We start from the raw sequence: 20,526 nt of genomic DNA, 5'->3' as shown, positions 1-20,526 counted from the left end.
ACCGAAGACTGTTGTCTAAGACTGACATTCTTTTCAACACACCTCCCTGGTTATCTGTGGTATGTCTGGTTCTTGAACACCATCTCTGCTTCTCTCCCTCCAGGTGCAAACCCGAGGGGCCAAGAGTGGTGGTTCAGGAGAACATGGTCATAGGCAACAAGATCAGAAGCATTGAGAACATGCCCATGCAGGGGGATAAACCAAAGGTACGTGTGGGGTGGAGTCTGAGCCATGATGTCATGGGATGCCATGGGATCCAGGGGCTGCTCCAAGGGCTCCATGCTCACACGGAGCTCTGTCCTGGAGCTCTGTCCCGTGGTTCCCAGGCTGCTGTGGGTTGTTAGAATGCTTTGAATTCCCCAGCTCTGGGATCATTTCACTGCTTATAAACACCAGAATTCTGTGAATTATGTCACTCACCCTGTTTAAAACTCTCCAAAGAGTTTTAGGTCAAAAGACTCTGTGTCTCCTCAGACTCAAGATGTGTAAGAGTGGTTCAGTGCGAGGGGTCCTGTGAAGTGACCCTGACTTCATGAAGACACTTGAAGAGCACTTTGTCCTGCCCAGCTTTGCCTCCTCTCAGCAGCAGGCTGAGCAGTGGTGTGATGTGAGAGGCCTGCAGTGCCAGAGGGAACTGGCCTCATTTTGGGGTGTACAGGTGCCTGCAGGCCCTGCCTGTTTCAGCTGGAGTTGTCCATGTTTCTTTACCCATCTGGGCTGCCAACCACGTTACTGACTCCATGAAGGTGGGAAGGCCTTCCTTCTACCCTTCCCTGCCTGCTCCCCCTTCCACCAGCACTGGGATCACTCTTCCTGTGTGAACTGCAGAGATCCCAGCCAGGAGTTACCTGTTCAGTGCCTCCTGGCTACCTGTGGTGGTGCTGAGTGATGTTTAGACTTGTCCATGCTGACCCTTGGGAAGCTGTTGGAGCTGTTCCACTGTGGCTTCACAGCCTCCTGGCTCTGCTGTGCTCTGATTTGGAGAGTTGGTTCACCTGTTGGACTTACAGAGCTCTGTGGCTTCAGGAGTGGGTTTGCAGGTACAGGTTTTGAGGTGGATGGTCCAGATGGTCTAATCCTGCAAGGGGCTGGATGCTGCAGTTCATATCCTGGTGCATCTTTAAGCAGAGGATAATTCTTCAGTTACTCCCATGCCCAAAGTTAAGCCCAAAGCTAAAGTGCTCTTCTGGATTAAGTCCAGACTAAATCAGCGTCTGGCAGGATCAGTGCTTTAGCCATCTGCTCTTTCTCATGGAGACTTTCCAGTTCTAAACATAATCTGAAACGGAGCTCTGAAAACATGGTGGCTGGGCTGGGAAGGAGAAAATCAGTGTTCGCCTTTCATTCCCAAGTTTTTCCATTGTTGGAAGATATTTATAAGTTAGATTTATTTAGATGGCATAGTGCCCCTTAAGCTCTAGTTTTAATGTATTCTTTAAGAATTTTAGATCTTAGGTGAAAGCAACTCCCTACAAAGTACTAATTACTTATAAAAATGGAGGTCAGCAACAGGTACCTACAAAGTTTTACCCTTTTCTAAGACTTCCTGGTTGCTGCATGGACTGACAAGAGCTTTCTGGCTCTCCTGGCTACTGTCTCCTTCCGCACACATATATATACAGTCTGTCAAAATGTATGATCTGGTGTCCCAGAGCTTAGTTTGTGTCTGATGATCAGTCTTCAAGTTATATTAGTCCCCACAGAAAAGAGGTTTCACAGTTGCTGTGACTCAAAATATCTCTTGGTTACTGAATTGTCCTGCTGTGTGGAAGTGAGGAACATGAGGGAACGTCCATACAAGGTCCTCACAGAGTCCTCAAAGGTTTCCTTGTCCCCAGGAGCTTGGGGCACTCTGAGTGCCACCAACAGCCCTGAGGTTTCTCCTTGCACAGCATCTCTGCTCTTTCTGCACACCCCAGACGTCCTGAAGAATTCATTTTTAGACATGTTCTGTAAGGGTTGTAGCTCAGCCTACAACCCTTTAACTTAAGCTTCTACATATTTCAGTATTAAAGTTACAAGCTACGTAATTTTACATTTTATAATATATTCATTATTTTCATCTCCTGCTGATCCACTGGCTAAAAACACAGTCTGAGGTGTTTCCTAATGATTTTTATGTCCTGATTAAGATTTATGCAAATTAATACAATTAGGTTATGAATTAATATAACTAGATATATGAACCTCAGGTTTCAGCACTTGGTAATTCATCAGCATTGACGGGGCAGATGAAATAATGAAGATGTTGGAGTGTGACTGAGCAGGGCTTTCATGGACTGTGTTATGAAGCTGGGATTAGCTGAGCTTGGTGATTTTCCTGGGGGATTTGAGCCTGTCAGTGAACACTGGATTTTGGAGCAGAAGCTGGAATTCACCTGCTCTCAAGGATTCCTCAGCATTCCCAGAGTTCACCCTCCAAGAGCTGCAGCAATACTTGCTGGTTTGGCATGAAAACATGCATTAAAAGCATAGGAACAACTGCCCTGGAATTACCAGATCCAGAAGCTTTCTCAAAGCAAGCTGGCAGGGCAGCAAGCACAGATTTTTCCAGCAAACCCCTGGTGTTTGATGTGCTCTTTGATCACATGAAGATCTTTAGACAACTCTTGACAGGAGTAGCGTGTAAAATTGAGCTGTCTTGTCATCATCATAATGATGATTCCACTATTATTCCATAGAGAGAGAAGTGAATTTCACCTCCTTCCTGCCTTCTAAAGGCTGAGACTCATCCCTAAGGAAAAGCATGTGGTTATGGTTATGATGTACTTCACTGAAGTTTTGGTCAAATAGTGGTTGAGGCACTTGCACTGTGTTCGAGTCATTTTCCCAGTGGTTTTGAGTCAATACTAAATTTTTCACTTTGTGATTTAAAGCCTCATGTATCTCCCTCTGAATCCTGCTTTTTCACACCAGGTGAAACACCCGTGATTGCAGGCATGGTCTGAGTTTCCTCTTCATGTCACAAGGAGTTAGGTTGCTATTTTATTTGCTCTTCTGTTAGCAAAATAACACACTGGCCTGAGCTTGGGAGAACAGGACCAGCAGAGGAGAATAGCAAGATTCATCCATAATTCAGTCTGCATTGGGGGGTTCTTTTCATCACTCTTCTCCCATTCCTGTAGATACGAGAGAGTGGCCTGGCCACGGGGGTGTTTCTGCTGGTGGAATTCACAACCACTCATGAAAACTGACCCAAAAATGCCAGGTTTAGACCTCCTGGAGGAACAGAAAGACTGCATTAGAGCAGTGGGGTGCGTTTGGTGCAAAGTGTGGGTGCAGCTCAGCCGGGAGGTTTAAACCCGTCCCCCTGTGTGGGTGCCCACGTCAGTGAGCTCCATCAGCCCTGTCCACCAGGCCCTGGCAGGGAAGGTGAGCAGTCACCACTCTCTGGGAGACCAGCCCAGATATTTCAGGCACTACCCAAGCACAGAACATGGACTGCACCACACTGTCCTTGGCAGGTCTTGTGAGAGCCTGGCGAGCAGCAGGCGGGTCAGAAATGGCCCTGTGTCTTCCCTGCCCTCCTAAATTCCTTCCTGAAGTCACAGGTTGTGAGGAAGAAGCAGGGAGTGGTCACTGCTCAGGACTGGCCAGGACCTATCCACCCATCCCAGGGCCAGAGGGCAATCGGTGTGTCCGTACTAGAGGTGAATACCAGTTCCTCCAGAGGCACCTCAAACCTCCAGTTTCCCCCCAGTTCCAGCCCAGTCCAGCACCTTTCCTGCTGCATTCTGTGAAGAGGCTTGCTCTGCTTTCACAGGGAAACACCCACTGCCTGAGACAGGAGCAAACCTGGAAGTTCTCAGCTGACTCACAGGCTTCTCTTACCACTCATTCTCAGTCCAGCCTTTAGCATGTTTTGAATGAATGAACCAACATCATGGATCAGAATTGTCAGGCTATGAAAACAAGTGTTATTCTGTGCCATTCAAGTAGATGGATTAGGAGTTAGTTGACTATTTTCTTTGCGGGGTCTCTGCTAAAGTTCCTGTAATTCCATCTCCCTCTCACACCTCCAGCCCAGCTCTGCCAGAGTCAGACAGCTGAGAAATTTTCCACCCACGTTTTCCACTCCTCATCCTCACCCACGCAGAGCTAACGAAGTGAAAGAGAAAGAACTGTTAACTAAAGCTGCTGGAGGGAGGGATTAGCCAAAGGAAAGAGAAAGCAAGGAACAACTAGATATGTTAATGCATGCTGGCTCCAGCTTAAGAAAAGGTCTGGTTGCTCTGTCCTTACTACAAGATGTCTTAAAACACTCAGGGTACATGGCTGTGGAATGTTATTTGGCTGCTTCTAAAATAATTTCTTTTTATCAGCTCGGGAACATTACAGTGCAGGACGTATGGACTTTATTGAACTATTCCATTAGGAGTTTTCCCAGCAGCAATGTCTATTTACTTATCATAGCTGTTCTTCAGAGCTCAGTCATTTTATTTCTTTTCTTATTGAGTTTTAAACTTAGTCTATTCTTTCATAGTAATCATTTATTAGCTAATAGTGGCCTCTTTGGGGTCGCAGTATTGGGTGGCCTTTAGTTTAAGTCATAGGAAATGGAGCCCTTTACTTGCAAATCCAGTCACAGGCAGGATGTGTGGTGTTTGGTATGCAGGGAACTCCCAGGATCTCATCCAGCTCCCACTAGGAAGATGTCTAGACATGCCATGCCAATAATTTGTTATTAATTACCATTGGTCCCAGCACTGTCTGCACAGGAGCCGAGGATGGAACAGCCCCATGGTTTGTGCTCCACTCGCAGCTGGAGCTCACTGGCAGGGGTTTGATGTGTCATTGAGCCTGAACTGCTCTTGGCCAGGACAGGGAGCAGAAGGTAAACTAGAGAATGCAGATTTCCAGGCTGTAAATAGTTCATGAATTTTCACTGCAGGGATACAGAGTTTCAAGGCAGTTGTGAGTTTCCCCTCAGCATCGTTACTGAGGTTCAGCAGGAGCTGGACTCTGTCTGGGACTGAGGGCTCTGAGCAGAAGGCAAGGGAAGCAGCTGTGGTGTGAGCCCTGCGAATCACAGGATCACAGGAGGTTTTGGGTTGGAAGGACCTTAAAGCCCATCCAGTGCCACCCCCTGCCATGGGCAGGGACACCTTCCACTAGCCCAGGTTGCTCCAACCTGGTCTTGGACACTTCCAGGGATGGGGCAGCCACAGTTTCTCTGGGCAACCTGTGCCAGGGCCTCACCACGCTCACAGCCAGGAATTCCTTCCCAGTATCCCATCTATCCCTGCCCTCTGGCACTGGGAAGCCATTCCCCCTCGTCCTGTCCCTTCATCCCTTGTCCCCAGTCCCTCTCCAGTTCTCCTGGAGCCCCTTTAGGCCCTGGAAGGGGCTCTCAGGTCTCCCTGGAGCCTTCTCTTCTCCAGGTGAGCATCCCCAGCTCTCCCAGCCTGGCTCCAGAGCAGAGGGGCTCCAGCCCTTGGAGCAGCTCTGTGGCCTCCTCTGGACTTGCTCCATGTCTCAGACTTTTCTGTCCTGGCTCTGATTCCAGGAACAGAAAATACTTCACCAGGTGCATGGACTGAGCACACTGAAAGGATTATCCCCTCAGAATTTTTTCCACTCCATGCAAAAGGTCCCCAAATGTTGGGGCTGTGCCACTGCAGAGAGGAGTCTGTGCCAGCAATTCTCACTGTTAATAATGGGAAAAGATCCCTATGTTTGGGTGCTCAAGTTCAAACCACTTTTTCATTAGGGATGGCATTTAGAAGAACAAAATCCTTTTCCCAACCTGCCACTGTGACCAAATGCACACAAATTTCAATTTTCAACTGCCAAATCATCAGCACTGTGAACCCTGTGAGGTTTAACATCTAGGTTAATAGAGGTTACTCTGGCATCTCCTTGGTTCACTTCAAAGGGGTCTCCTGATCTATGGGTACTTCAAAAAGCAGATACCACTGCTGGCTTAGAAGTGCTTTTCAGGTTGCTTTTGGTAAAAGACAAAACTATGTGGTCTTATAGAGGGAAGGGTTTTGGATGCCCTTTGGTTTAGTCTGTTAGTGTTCCAAAGCACCACTCTGTTAAGGACCAAACCAGGATTAGGTTAGTTTGGCAACTGAGAACTTCCCTTCAGATGCTGGAAAGATAATTGGACTCCCAGTCTCAGGGATTGGCCCAAGAGCACACAGCTAGAGTAAAAAGTTGATACATAATGATCTCAGGATAATTCTATAATAATTGTAATTAATTCTTGTAATAATTCTTATTTCAAGAAAATCACTCAAAATCCTGAATTTCCAGCTCTGAAATCACCTGTGGATCTCTTCTGGATGCTGCTGGTTCAAAAGTCACATTTTGGAGGACTCTGGGAGGTGCTGGTTATAAGACAAGTCAGTAAAGTGCCTTGTCTCTGTAGATCAGGTGTGTAACAAACTGCTGTTCAAGTCCATAACAGTGATTTGAGCAAACAAACAAGAAAATTCTTTCTTGCTTTTACTGAGTAGTTTTTTTTCCCAAGAATTTGTCCCCAGACTGTTTCCCACCATCTTTTTCACCTTCATATCTAGACACAACTGAGATTAGCTCTGATGAGGTCTCAGTATAGCTATTTGCTCTTTTTTTTTTCCCGCTACCCTGCCAGACTTCTCCTGAGTTATGGAGTTGGAGACATCAGCATCTGTGTGTGTGTTCATGAGCATTTACCTCTGGGCCACAGCTTGAGGCATTGCATCAGTGTTTAGAAGAGCCACAGTGTCACCCCTAACACTTTGGACATATTCCAAAATGGATATTTTATGCTTTTGACTGGCTCTACAGTATTATCCTCCACTTCCCATCTAGAGCTGTCACTTAGAGAGGCTAATTACTGTTAAAGAGCTGTCCAAATTTATCCCCTTCCATCCTCAGCACGTACATTTATATTGGCTTTTGCTATTCCCAGACCTAAAATTCTCAGATCCAGCAATCATGAGAAGAGAGATCTTGGTCCTGATTCAGCAGTAATTCCACAGGCAGTGTCTGCTGCTCAAAGTCAGGGTAGAGCTCTGAACATGTGCTTGTTAACAGCCCATGGCATCAGGCCCAGGGCTACAGGAACAGCAACAGGAGGAGGAGCAGGCGCTTCTCTGGATGATTTTATATCCAAGTTACAGCTATTCACACATCATAAATCACCAGCACTGCACAGCTCTTTCTTTGGTGGACACCAGAGGGAGCTGGGTTTACTGGGCTCCTGTTTTCACCCCTAAACTTGATTTGTCCCTATTCTTGGTTGATTTCTGTGCCCATGAAAAGCAGAGACTTTTCAACTTACCCGTTATTCTGCTGAAAATGTTCCCCATTAGAATGTAAAATGCACATGGGATCAAACCCTTTGAAACTCATTTCCCTACAGGATTTAAAGTGCCAGAGCTCAGCAAACCTTAAATAGCTCTGAAAATACAATCCACACAGCTATAGACACACTCATGATGCAGCTTTATGAGGGGTAAAGGAATGTCTTGTGTGAGTTTAGTTTAGGATATTAAAAAGAAAGTCCAGAGATGCTTTTGTGCACTTCAAAGCGCTCTCTGGAGATAAGGACAAAGGGCCAGAGGGTGTTATAAGTTTTGATTCTCAAAGGCCTTAGAAGGGATGGCAAAGAAAGCGATATTTGTTCCAAATGTGAAGGCTCAGACTTCCTCAGGTGAATGGCTGCAGGGGAAGCAGAATCATCTTGCAAGAACATCTGTGTCTTGGTGGGTCAGCCCCTGATTTCTCACTACCAACCCAACAGAACACAAGGAATAATTAAAGCCACGATCTATGGATAGTCCTGTATGAGCCTGTGGTGCTGCAGGGACAGGGACAGGGCAGTGCCACAGGGCTGCTCCTCATTAAGGGGACCCTACAAAGAAGCAGAGACTTGGGATGTTTAAGGAACACAAATTCCTAAGGATGTGTTTGAGTTCAGCCCCGTGAGTAACAGAAACACTTCCTTTTTCTCTGTGGTGAAGCTCAGGACAAGTGTTCCTTCCTTATCATTCATGATCCTCCCTTTCTGCATTTGCCAAGCGTCACCAGCAGCTTCTCCAGATCTTCCTTCCTTCCTGCACAACTCCTGGCACAGCTCTGAGGAAGGATCATGGAATCAAGGTGCTTCCAAACACAAGTTGTAAGAGTGAGCTGGGGACCAAAGGGGCCACATCCTTCTCTCCCTTCTCTGGGGTTGCAGTGAAGCAAAGCAAAATCCTGCAATATTCCTTACCCCACATGCATATGAAGTACCTGCTTCCCATGCAAATGTGGATGTTTGTCACCCATGTAACCCATAACTGAGAAGCAGAAAAGAGAACAGAAGGATGTGGGACTGCATTTGGATGAATCCTCCAGGTCCTTCACTTCAGCTTTTTGCTGATGTTGTCACAAAAGGACCTTGGCCTTGTCTCAAAGGAGAACCCTGCTTTTCATTGATGAGACAGGGAAAAAAAGAAGTTTAGGATTGAGGAGGGAAGCAAGTTAGCTGGGCTGAGGTGATGTGAGATGATGAGAGAGCAAAAACCTAGTAGAAGCACTTGTGTGTCCGTGACCTTCACCCGTTACTAGAAACAACTGTATTAGCAGTTTTCTGTACCATAACACTCCTCTGCCAGGCCTTCCCCACACTCAGAGCCTTTTTTTGCCTTCTCTTTGCTTGGCAGATTGTGAGCACCCTCACTGTAGAGAACAGCAGTGCCTCAGGGATCTATTCCTGCGTGGCTTCCAACAAGGTCGGCGTAGAGGAGAGGAGCATTGAGCTCTACGTGTCAGGTAAAGCACGGCATGCACACAGCACATACTGATGGGCTCATCCACCTCCAAGGTTTACAAGGCTGCTCAGTGCTCCTTCAAACTCTTGGGAATCCCTACCTGTGATGTTTTTGGAACACTCCCAGGCTGTTCAGGGCTGGGTCCTGCACAGCTCAGATGTGTCCAGCATCAGCCCCGATGCTCCTTTTGCCCTTCCCAGCTGCAGCTGCAGCCCTGAGTCTCAGACCCTGTGTCTGAGAGCAACACTCGTGACATTCGAGCTCTGTCCTCACTAAACCTCCAGCAAAGCTGAGCCTTTGGAGCCTTCCAAAGGCCTGAAGCCTCTCCCTAACTTGGTTGGTCTCCAGTTAAGTCAGCAGACACAGCAAAGGTGAGCGAGGCCAGTGTCCAACCCAGTGCAGGGCTGGTATCGTTGTGACACTGGATCCCTGCCTGGGCAATCAGCCTCTCCAGTGCCCTTCCTGCAGGGAGGAGGTGGACACGCTAGTTTTCCAAAGAACACAAATGCAAACAAATATCTGCTTAACCTTTCAACACAGGAATTCTTTAGTAGTGAGATCAAGACCTACATAATGTTTTTAGGAGAGATGGGAGTTTAAAAAGAGAGGAGAGTCCAGGGACAGCTTTGCTCAAGTGCTTACCCAGAACAAACTGAAACATTTCTGTGCTCACTTTCTGGATGAGTGGATGTTGGCTGGTAGAATTTGCATCAAAATAACAATTTTTAGAACAAAGAGTGCAGAAGTGTCCTGGAAAGTAAATGTCTGGTTCGCACTACTTGGTTCCTTCCCCATGAAGCAATTTGTGAGGGCAAAGCTCGCCACGGGCAGGGCCCTGCACTCCTCTGCCTCTCTTGCCTCCTGTGTTGTTTGACTCCATTACTCTAAAGCAATTAATGACATTTCAAGTCATTCTAACCAAAAAAGGGCTCACTAGACATCAACACCATTGTCACACGGAAGTGCAAACAGGAAAAATGCCATCCAAGAGTAATGAAGGTGGTGCCATACAGGGGAAAGATTTCACCTCCATTAAAGCTTCCTTGTGCTACCCCAGTGGAGACAGGAGAGGGTTTCACCCTCCAAAATGTATTCTTCAAAGCTCTGACTCTTACTGACTTAGAAAAAGCCCTTCAACGTGCACTTTTGGGAGATCCAGCTCAGATGTAAGAGGTCCTCAAGCTGTCCAAGGCAGGTTGAAGACCAGCTTGGAAGTACTTCGCTACTTCCAAGTGTTGAGTCCTCTTGTAGACTGGTGTCTGCTCTGAATTCCAGCTATTATGCTGGGGAGCGTTACCCACAGCCAGGTGTTCCCAAGCTGCAACACTTGGTGACTAAAACCAAAGCTGCAGCAACTAAATAAGCAATGAGCACAAGGTCAGATCCGAAGGGTTGGATCACCCCATGCACCTTTCACAATTATGTTTTATTTTAATAATAAAGTTATGTAGGAGGGGTTTTTTCCACCCACAGTGAGCTAATATTTCAGATTTTTTTTATTTTAAGATCAATGTAGCAATGTTTTGAGACAAAAATGTTTTAATCATGAAGTTTTAATTATGAAGGAAATGAATCATTGGGCAAAATTACTGACAGTGTTTGTGGTGGAAATGTTTCCAGCAAAGCAGACCAGGAGGTGAGTGGGGCTTGGCAGGGCAGATATTTTGCTGTGAGTCTGTGCCATTCTGGGGAAGAGGCAGATGCTGGACGAGCGTGACTGGCTTTTAGAAAGTGCTGTGTTTAAAAATAGTGGTGTTTATGGATGAGAAAGGAATGCAAACTTTCTAAATGTGGCCATCCTGATGCTAAAGTAGGTCATGTTGCTGCAGTAAAATAGCAGCAGAGTGACCTGCTGCTGGGTTTGTTCACATGGGGGTCCTCTGCTGAGTCATGGGCATCATTCCAGCGTGGCCAGACTGCTGGGAGAGCTGCTGCAGGTCTGCTTCAGCATGGGGAAAATCTGGGTCATCTCCTGGAGGCACTGGGAGGGGGCTACAGGTTCCTCTCCCCAGGGCTTGCCTCCAGTCTCAGTGCTGGGGGAGCACCCAGGGATGGCTTGGGAGGTTCCAAGCAGAGCAAGTCCAAAAGCACAAGGCTCCAAGGAGTCCCTTTAGGATTGCTGGGCTGGTTCCTTTGGGGCACATTGAAGCTCAGAGCTGAGCTGAGGGCTGGGTTAGAGCCTGGGGGTGCATGAGCAGCACTTGGGCCTTTAGGACAAGGTTTGCAAATGTTTTTAGCACCTCCCAGTTCTTTGCAAAGCAGCTGCAAGTTGTGGCACCCCACAATTAATGTGTTGGTTTTAAAGACCTGATCTCCCATTATCTCCTGCCAACAAACAAGCTGGTGCATCCTGAACTGCTTTCAAACATTTTGGCTGAATTGAGCTTGACAGATTTCTTCCCTGGTAAGAAATCTGAGGATGATACAGAGGCTGAAGTCCCTCAAAACCCCGTTCCACTGGGTCAGGGTTGAGATGTTTTCCCAGGACATGACAGAGCGTTCCAGGGAAACATCCTCAGGTGTTGTGCAGGCTGCTCTCTGGGGACTTGCCTCACTTCAGTCTGATGTTTTAATCACCAAGTTCATTTCAGAGAAATGTCTTCATCCCAATGGAATAATATCAGCAGCCATTTTGTTCTTCCACTGCAGAGCCCCCACACAAACTCCCACGGACACCAGAAATAGCCCTGGTGTCTATTTTTAAATAATTTCTTTGCCAGCAGAGTTCATTTCATGAAGGGCCAACAGGGTTTGGAGATCGCTCTGCATCCAAACCATATAAGGGGACCAATGTGATGAGAAATCTTCTCACTCAGTGACGGCCCCAGAGCCTCCCTGAGCTCTCCCAGATGTTCTGACTGTCACTGCCCCTCCTAGAGCTGCTTCTGGTGGCAGAGGCTCCCATGGCAATCCTTATGGTGTCATCCAGCATGTCCTGGGCTAACTCTTAGTCCAGGATTTTTGTTTCGTGTAAATCCTTGTGGAAACAAAACCTGTCCCTTGCCTGCTTTGCCTACCACTGTTTGCCCCCAGTGTTCCCATTTACCACATGACTGGTTTGCCATGGGCAGAGGAATGTGGGTGAGCCATCAGATGCTCAGAAGCACCTCATGTCATTGTCCACCTCCAGTTATGCTCCAGAGGACACTCCAGGCAGACTGGAACCTTCCCAGTGCAGTGAAAAGCTGACCTGGAGGGATTCTCTGCCATGGACAAGTATTATTTACCTTCTAATCTCTGCTCTGCACCTTGGAAAGGGCAGCTCTATATTACTGTAGGTCCACAGTAAATCAAATTCTAGCCTTTGTACAAAAGGCAAAATGGGATCCCACCCATCTGAAAACTCTGAACATTCTCAGAATATAAACGAGTTAGGATAAGAATAACAAATAATAGGAAAACCCTTTTTCAGGCACTCATCTGATTGCAAAAACAAGTCAGAAAAACTGGAGTTAAAGATTTCCACCAGAAAGAAAATACTACATTTCAAACAGGAGATAAAAATCTGCTCTCGGATAGCAGAACAAAGTATGAGCTGGGCTGTTCTGTGATTCTGTGCCACTGGCATCTGCTTATTCCTGATGTGTTTACAGGATCTCTGACAAGCACCCCACTGGTTTGGGTTGGAGGGCTCACTCTCCCTTTTTCTCACTCTCCTTACCTCCCTGTGCCTGGTGGCAGCCCCCCACCCTGACAGGCACAGGGCTGGAATTTGGGCAAGACCAGAAGTTTTGAATAACCCAGATTACCGTGCAAAGCACAGGAAATTAAAAACAATTAATTCCTTGTAAATACAAATGGAGCCAGACTTCCTTTTGACTTGTGCTGCCTTTTTCCCTCCCTCCATGGCCCGTTTCCCTATTTGTGGAATCCCACACAGCTGAGGGGAAACTTGGTGGCTACAACCCTGTAACACAATATAAAAGACACATGTTTGGTGACTGCTGATAAAAGGGAAAAGGCTCCCTGGTGCATTCTTTTAGCCAACTTATTAGGAGTCCTATAAAACAGTGTATCTGTTCAGAGAGAGGAAGTTATCACTGCTCAGGTCCAAGATTATGTAAGCAAAGCAGTCGAAGAGACAAACTGACTTAAAATGTGCTCTCAAAGCTGCAGCTACTCCCCAGATAACCCAGGTAGGAGGAGAAAAGAGAGAGGAAAGCAAGAGACTGTTTTTCCCCTCTCTTTTTCCTTCCACTGCAATGAAAATCAATGAATATTCTATTGGAGCCAAAAGAGCTGCTTGAAAGGCAAACACGATGGGAGATAATAGCACAGGTTCCAGCTAAAAATATTCCAAATGCTAAATAAAAAATGTCAGCAGAAGGAATGATAAGAAAAACAAGCCAGGCCTCTGCTCCCAGAATGTTAAGTTGGTAGAAAAAAACTTGCAACTTTTAAGTCCAGCAGCAAGGCTATGGAGCATCCCTCACAACTCAGGGCTTGGAAAGGAACACCTCCAATCCCTTGGGAATTTGCACCAGTGTCAGGTGGGTGCTCCAGCCCCTGCTGGCAGTGCCAGACCCAAGCCAAGTGCCACCCACCGTAGTTCTCTAACTCTTGCTGGAGCAAAGAGCAACTGTTTAGAAGGGAAACTAAGAAAAAGGCAAGTAAAAGGGCACTTCTCCCCTGTTTTGGTTTGACAGGTTCAGGAGTGTTGTGGTTTCAGGGTCAGGAGTGTTGTGGTTTCAGAGTCAGGAGTGTTGTGGTTTTAAGCCCAACTGGAAATTAAGGACCACAAATCCTCTCGCTCAAACCCCTCTCTGTCCCCCAACCCCAGTAGAATGGGGAGAAGAGTCAAGGTAAAACTTGTATGTTGAGATAAGAACAGTTTAATAATTGAAAATAAAGTAAAATACAGTAATACTGATAAATGACAATAATAATGATAATAAAAATAGAAAAAACAAGTGATGCACAATGCAACTGTTCACTACCCACTGAGCCATGCCAGACCCCCCTTCCCAAACCCAGATCAGCCCCTTCCAGTTAATAGAATGGGAATGGTGTTCTATGGTGTGGAATATCCCTTTGGCCAGTTTGTGTCACCTGCCCCAGCTCTGCTCCCTCCCAGTTTCCTTTGGGAACCTCCTCACTGACAAAGCAGGAGACAAGGAGAAAAAAGTCCTTGACTTGGGATAAACATGACTTAGGAAAAAGCCAAGCCATCAGTGTGTTATCAGTACCATTCTCATTCCAAATCCAAAACACAGCACTGGAACAGCCACTGGAAGAAAGTAACTTCACCCATCTGGAACCAGGACAAGGTCCACCCCCAAGGAGAGAGACTGAGATGCTGCTCATTGCCACACCCCACTGTTTTCACTAGATCTCAATTCTTCCTGTTTAGAGAGGTCCTGCTGCCCTCAGGCTTTGCCCCCATGTTGATAAGCATCACCTTGACATGCTGGAAGCACAGGACATCAGGAGTAAGGAATGGATGTGTTACACAGGGCAGCTTGAGTGTATAGCTCAAACAAGAGAGAGCAACTGAGCCTAATACACTACACAGGGTAAACTGAAATTTCCTGACAGGGAAAGAAAAGAAAAATAACAATTTCCACAGCTGTGCCTGAGGGATTGCTTCTCTTTTGGGATCTTTTGTCAAATATTTCTGGTGCCTGTCTTTAAAAACCATGAAGCAAAGCTCATGGGTTCTATTCCAGATGACTTGTGAAGAAGAGGGAATTTTAATCATATCTGAAAGCTCCTTCGGGGCTCTGGGGTTTTTTTATAATATATGATTTATTCTAAGGCAGATTGGTTATTTCAACAGCCTCACTATTTATGCTCATCTGTGGCTTCAGCAGAACTTTTTGCAGGAGTTTACAGGGCCGAATTCCAGCTCCCATGTGGAATCTGTTACATGGCAAGTGCAGTGCACACTTGCTCCTCTTTAACTTCTGTCTTTCCCAAAGTACCATCCATTCCATCCTGACCTGAGAAAGCATCTTACCAACAGCTTGATGCTGAAGCAAGAATCTCTCAGATTTACTGCAAATGCTGTTCCTGTTCAGAAGGTGGCCCAGAGTCCATCCCTGTCCCATCCTGGTAACATCTCTAAGGGGCTCCTCGTAACTCTCAGCTACTTGAAAACCCTGACCTAACAGACAGCAAAGTAATTCCAGGTCCCTGTGGTTGTCCATGTGCTCTCATTCAGGTCTGCTGGGTGGATAGATCCCTCAAACAAATAGACTAAAAAGGGAATAGAGTATCTTTCAGCTCCAGTTTAATTGCAGGTCTCTGGTGGCCAATGCAGCAACAGGAATGTGTCTGTAGGCCAGGCTCTGGCCTTCTGCTCCAACAGTTTTGCTTGTCTTCAAATGGCTTCAGTTTGCCACTTCGGGAAAATTGATTATTTTTTTTTTCTGGAGTGAAAAGTTACTAAAAATATAGCAAAAACCAGCTTACTCTTCTGTGGCTAGATTGGAGTCATGCCTCAGAGTATTTCCCTGCTAAATATAAAGGCCTCAAGGACTTGTATATCATTAGATCAGTTAATCCACAGTGATCAAGTAAATATCCACCCAAGCACATGTGATGAAAATAAATATTGGCATAGTTGATATAAGAGATTATTGAGAAGACTGTTCAGTGGTGAAGAAAATGTTACTCCTGAGAGATGGGAATGGGTTTCTTTATTCCTGTGCAATTATATTTTCAAGCACTGATTGCAGGTAGAAAGGGAAGAGCTCATGAACACATTTGTCTACCTGGATAGATCATCATCATGGCTCAGCTTCGTGAATGAAGATTTGGGGAGGGCTCTACCCACATTTGTTACAAGCACGCTGGTGGCTAAAGAGGCCAATGCGAGATAGACACGTCTGGTTGCAAAAGGCACAGCAGAAAGACTCCTTGGATGGTATTGGCAAGACACGGTTCTTTCTGCGTTGTCTTTTCTCTTCGATGGTGATCCTGCGTGTGTTCTCAAAGGAAGCAGCAGTGTTATAGATGGTGTGTCTCCAGACCTCCCAATTGGAGGCCAGAGTAGACCAGTTATGATGATCAATATGGCCAAGGCTGAGATGTTGTTTCAGGGAGACCTTGTGTCTTCTCTTTGGGGCTCCTCTCTTGCGGCAGCCGGTGGCAAGTTCACCATAAAGCAAGATCTTAGAGAGGGGGTGGTTGGTCCTTCATCCTGGAGACGTGCCCTGCCCAGCACAGCTGTGTTCTCAGCAATATGGCCTCAATGCTTGTGACTGCTGCCTGTTCTAGAACAGATGTATTGGTCACATCATCTGACCAGTGGATGTTTAGGATTGTTCGAAGGCAGCATTGATGGAAGCGTTCGAGGAGACGCAGGTGGTGGCGGTAGATGACCCATGATTCAGATCCATATGAGAGAGTAGAAAACACTATGGCTCTGTAAACACCTCTCTTGATTAAACTCCCTCAGCCCATTAACTATTCCTATTTATAAGCTTTCAATTCATTACTTGAAAGTGGAATGATTAGAATACTGAGGGCTGTACTGCCACAGGTCAGCAATGGGCTGTGAGAGGGACCTTCACTCCCCTAATTCCCAACCCCAGTGCCTGTTACCATGTGCAAACGTGGGTCTCATTAAACCTGGCTCCTTCCATCATGGCCTTGGAAATTTGACCACTGAGAAGCCACCAGGCAACCAGAGATCTCCTCAGCTGTGACTTAATTACAAACATGTTTTCTGTTCCCCCCAGATGTGCCCTCTGGGTTGCAAACAGCCCCCCAGGTCACAGCCATCGTGGGCAGCGACATCCGGCTGACCTGCCGGGCCTCCAGGTACATCTACACCCACCTGGCCTGGCACCTCCCCTCCCCAGGGGCAGCTCCCAGTGACTCCCTGATCAGGAAAACTGGCAAATATTCCATCTCTTTGACACTGGTCATTCTCAACGTCACAAAGGAGCAGAGTGGTCTCTACAAGTGCCAAGCTCAGAACCAGCACAACAGCACGGACACGCTGGAGCAGCACACACAGCTCCTGGTGAGAGGTAGGTGCCAGCAGAGAGTGGCAGTGGGGTTGCCTTTATATTGGAGTTCTAATGTAGACTTTGTGCCCTGGTTTGTGTTAATTTTTTCCCATTACTGCATGTGGATTGACAACCTGCCATGCACATTACACATTACTCATCCAAGCCACTGCTGGGTCTGGATAAAGTATTTGCCTTAGACATAAAGGTGATTTCAGCAGCACTTCATCTTCCTAACTCCATGCTGGGTGCAGATATGGTTGACTGAGGACAAAAGCCATCACCCCCCATGTTACTGACAGCACAACTCTGTAACTTGGGACTGTCACTCCAGATCCACATGACTTTGGTAGAAAACTCCACACACTCCCAGCTGCCAGAGATACCTAAATAGATTTGGATCCAGCAAATGTAGTCTCAAATGTCACTGGTCAAGTGTATAATCAAGTGACATGTGCCATTTATGCTGGGTAAGTGGAATGTACTTCATAGTAAAACCAGTATTTTATTATTTATACCCAAGCCCCCAACTCTTTTACTGTCATTAAAACAGTAACACTGCAGATCCTGCTGCCTGGGTCCTCTGGCTGTGGGAATATAAAGAATGGGATACTTCTTCCAGTAGAAAGTTACCGAAAATTAGTGAAGTTGCTTCTGCTTCCTAGTGAAGAAAGTGGGTGATCATCTCTAGGCCTCCTCAGAAGAAAAGGGGCTGCTGGAATGGGTGGATTTATTGACTGTCTTCCAGTGGTGAAGAAAAGCCCAAAGCACAGAAATGGAGAAGTGAAACAATGAGCAGCAAGGCAGGGAGCAGGATCCCAGTCCTACACAGGGATTTTCAGGCTGGCTTCTCCATGTACACCACTGGCTCATGGGACACTGAGGGGACATGAGCCATGAGCACCTGTCACTGAGGGAAAGCAGGGCAGGGCAGTGCTGTGCTGGCTCCATCCCTGCTGGAGTGAACCAGGACATGCCCTGGGCAGCCAGGAACCCTCTCCCAGTCAGGCACACACAGGGGGATGCTCAGCCCACCTCAGCTGTGGCTACCACAGCTCTGATTCCACAGTGGGAGGTAAGTTATTGTCAGACCTCGTCCTGAGGTGGGAGGAAGGGAAGGAATGGCAGTGCCGGTGCTTTGGCTGATCCCCACAGCCAGAGCACTGGAGCCACCCTGAGCATCCCCTGCCTGAGGATCTGGGCCTGCCCTGCACTCTGCATTCAGGCACTTCACTTCCCTCTCCCGTGGCATGTCCTTTTATTCAGTCAGGCAGGTTCCCACCTACACAGACACCCACACAGGATGGCTGTGGGAAAAACACAGCTGAACTGGGAATCCATCCATGGAGAACCGGAATTGTGATTACATTCCTCTGAGGGTGACAGGGGTCTGTTACTTGTCTGGCACATGGCAGAGGCAGTTCTTGTGGAGAACACACATGGAAATGCCCCTCCAAACCAACCCTCCTTCCCCTATTTCAAACAGGGGCTTTTCAGTGTTCCAACAGCCATCAGCTACTTGTCCTCAGTGCAGGTTTGGGGGATTTTTTTGTGCTGTGATTTTGTGCTGCTTGTGATTTTACTCATTGCTGTCCTGTACCTGTTAGAAATGAACGTAAAGTGGGGGTTAACATGCTTTGTAGTAAGTAAGTAACTGCACTCATGATGGAGGATGTAAAACCTTTAGAACTGTTTCCTCTTTGCCTCCTCCTCTCTTTTTTTGTGTTCACTCTGCATGTGCACCACCCACTCACTGTCCTTTGTTTTCTTCAGAGGATGAGAAACTCGAGGAGGTTTGAGCTGCAGTTGAATCTAAGCTTAGTCAGTTTGAAAATAAGCCAGACAAACTCCTCCGCTCCTCCCACAATCTCTGGGGGAATTTTGGCCCAATCTTTGCCCTGTCCAGCCCTGAGAGGCTGTGCAAGGAGTGGGGATGGCAGAGCTGAGAGAGCTGCCTTCCCAGGGCTCACTGTGGCTCTTTCCCTTTGTGGCTGCAGCAAAGGCAGCGCCGTTCGTGATCCAGAACCTCACAGACCTGGAGGTCAACATCAGCGGGAAGATCCTGCTGGAGTGCAGGGTTAGCGGGACCCCAGAGCCACAGGTGACATGGAGGAAGAATGGATACCCCATCTCAGCAGCTTCAGGTGAGGAATTGTGTGGGATATGGGATAATGGATGGCAGGGTCACCACAACACAGGGCTGAGCCAGGATGGTGCCCACAGCCTCGGGGCACACACACACACAAATCCCAGGATATCAGAGCACTGCTGCATCTCCACATTGGCCTTGGAGGTCAAAGAAAGTGGTTGCATCCCAAGGGCTGCCCATGGATGCTCCTGTGTGCAGAGCCTGGCAGCCTGCACATAGCATGGCATTGGTAAATCAGGGAGCACTGCTGCTCGGCCTGGGGAGACAACACTTGGGTACAAAACGGAGATACACAGTGTACCTGCTTGTCAGGTGGGTCTGACAACCCCAGGCTGGGCTGTCATATGTCCCAAGCAGGATATACTGCAGCAGTCACCTCCCAGAGGTGAGGTGCATATGCCCCATCCTTGATCTCCCCCAGCACAGGAAGGGGGATGTGCTCTCAGCTCAGCTGGTCCAGAACTGGACAGGTACAGTGCCACCATGGGCTCCCTCACCTGAGCCTGGAGCTCCTTCTCAGCTCTGTCACAGAATCACAGAATATCCTGAGTTGGAGGGGACCCATCAGGATCTTTGAGTCCAACTCCAGGCCCTGCACAGACACCCCAACAATCCCATGCTGTCCCTCAGAGCATTGTCCAAACCCTCCTGGCGCTCTGGCAGCCTTGGTGCTGTACCCACTGCCCTGGGGAGCCTGGTCAGTGCTCAACCACCCTCTGGGGGAAGGACCTTTCCTTGAGATCCAACCTGACCCTGCCATGGCACAGCTCCAGCCATTCCCTCAGTCCTTTCCCTGGTCCCACAGAGCAGAGATCAGAGCCTCTTTCCTGCCCCTCATGAGGATGTTGAAGATCCCAGTGAGGTCTCCCCTCAGTCTCCTCCAGCTGAACACACGAAGTGCCCTCAGCTGCTCCTCACGTGGGCCCTCCAGACCCTTCCCCATCCTTGTGGCCTCCTTTGGGTCCTCTCTAATGGCCTCATGTCCTTTTACATTGTAGTGCCCAAAACTGCCCTGAGAACTGAGGTGAAGCTGCCTCAGTGCAGAGCAGAGCATGTCCTGAGATCTCCCATAAATCATGGAGAATCCCATGTCAGTAGCTGGTCCTGTGACTTTAATTTTGCATCCTGGACTAGGTCGGAAATCTAGGATCATCCATAATTCAGATCAGAATGTTCTGAGAGAAACTCTTTATAGCTACTGAAGTTTTAGAAATAATTCTGGAGGGACAAGCTTGTAACTCATCCAACCAATGGAAACATAAATAAAATATTTGGAAAAAACACCTCAGGGTAAATATTTCAGCACTGTGCATGGCAAGTTCTGTGCAGTGCTCTTGTTAACAACAACGGGATTCACAGGCAGAACACCTAGAAATTTGGAATGTCCTTCCCTTTTGGATTCAAAGCCTGACCCGTTTCCCTATTTCTGCCCCAATCATATCCTTAATGAAACAGATGAGCTCTTGGTGTAATGCCACAAGTCAGGAAAAATTAAACTTGGAAGATTAAATGTAGAAAAGTCTCATAGGTCATATCTAGGCAACCTCTCTCTTCCCACTCCACTCTAGCCCCTGGCTGCCTGTGAGTCCAGGATTGCTCCACACAGTGATTTTTCCAGGGATGGACATAACCTGATTTCCATGTTCCACATGTTAGAAGTCCATCACTTTCCACAGCC

The 20,526-nt window shown here is 47.4% G+C and overlaps 1 protein-coding gene across 1 annotated transcript in view; it reads left to right on the top strand.

Annotated features, from left to right (window-relative positions):
- Positions 1–20,526, top strand: part of LOC103763062 (vascular endothelial growth factor receptor kdr-like) — an 85,832-nt gene that overhangs the window by 29,764 nt on the left and 35,542 nt on the right. Inside the window, exons 9-12 of the mRNA XM_018083295.2 lie at positions 104–206; positions 8,637–8,745; positions 16,427–16,720; positions 18,697–18,843. Coding sequence (XP_017938784.1) covers positions 104–206; positions 8,637–8,745; positions 16,427–16,720; positions 18,697–18,843 — 653 coding nt within the window. The remainder of the gene's footprint in view (positions 1–103; positions 207–8,636; positions 8,746–16,426; positions 16,721–18,696; positions 18,844–20,526) is intronic.

Source organism: Manacus vitellinus, unplaced genomic scaffold, assembly GCF_001715985.3.
Source record: "Manacus vitellinus isolate BGI_N305 unplaced genomic scaffold, ASM171598v3 scaffold_62_pilon, whole genome shotgun sequence".
In the NCBI taxonomy this organism is placed as follows: domain Eukaryota; kingdom Metazoa; phylum Chordata; class Aves; order Passeriformes; family Pipridae; genus Manacus; species Manacus vitellinus.
Note: the sequence above shows the minus strand (reverse complement) of the source record. Positions and strands in the feature narration are given on the sequence as shown.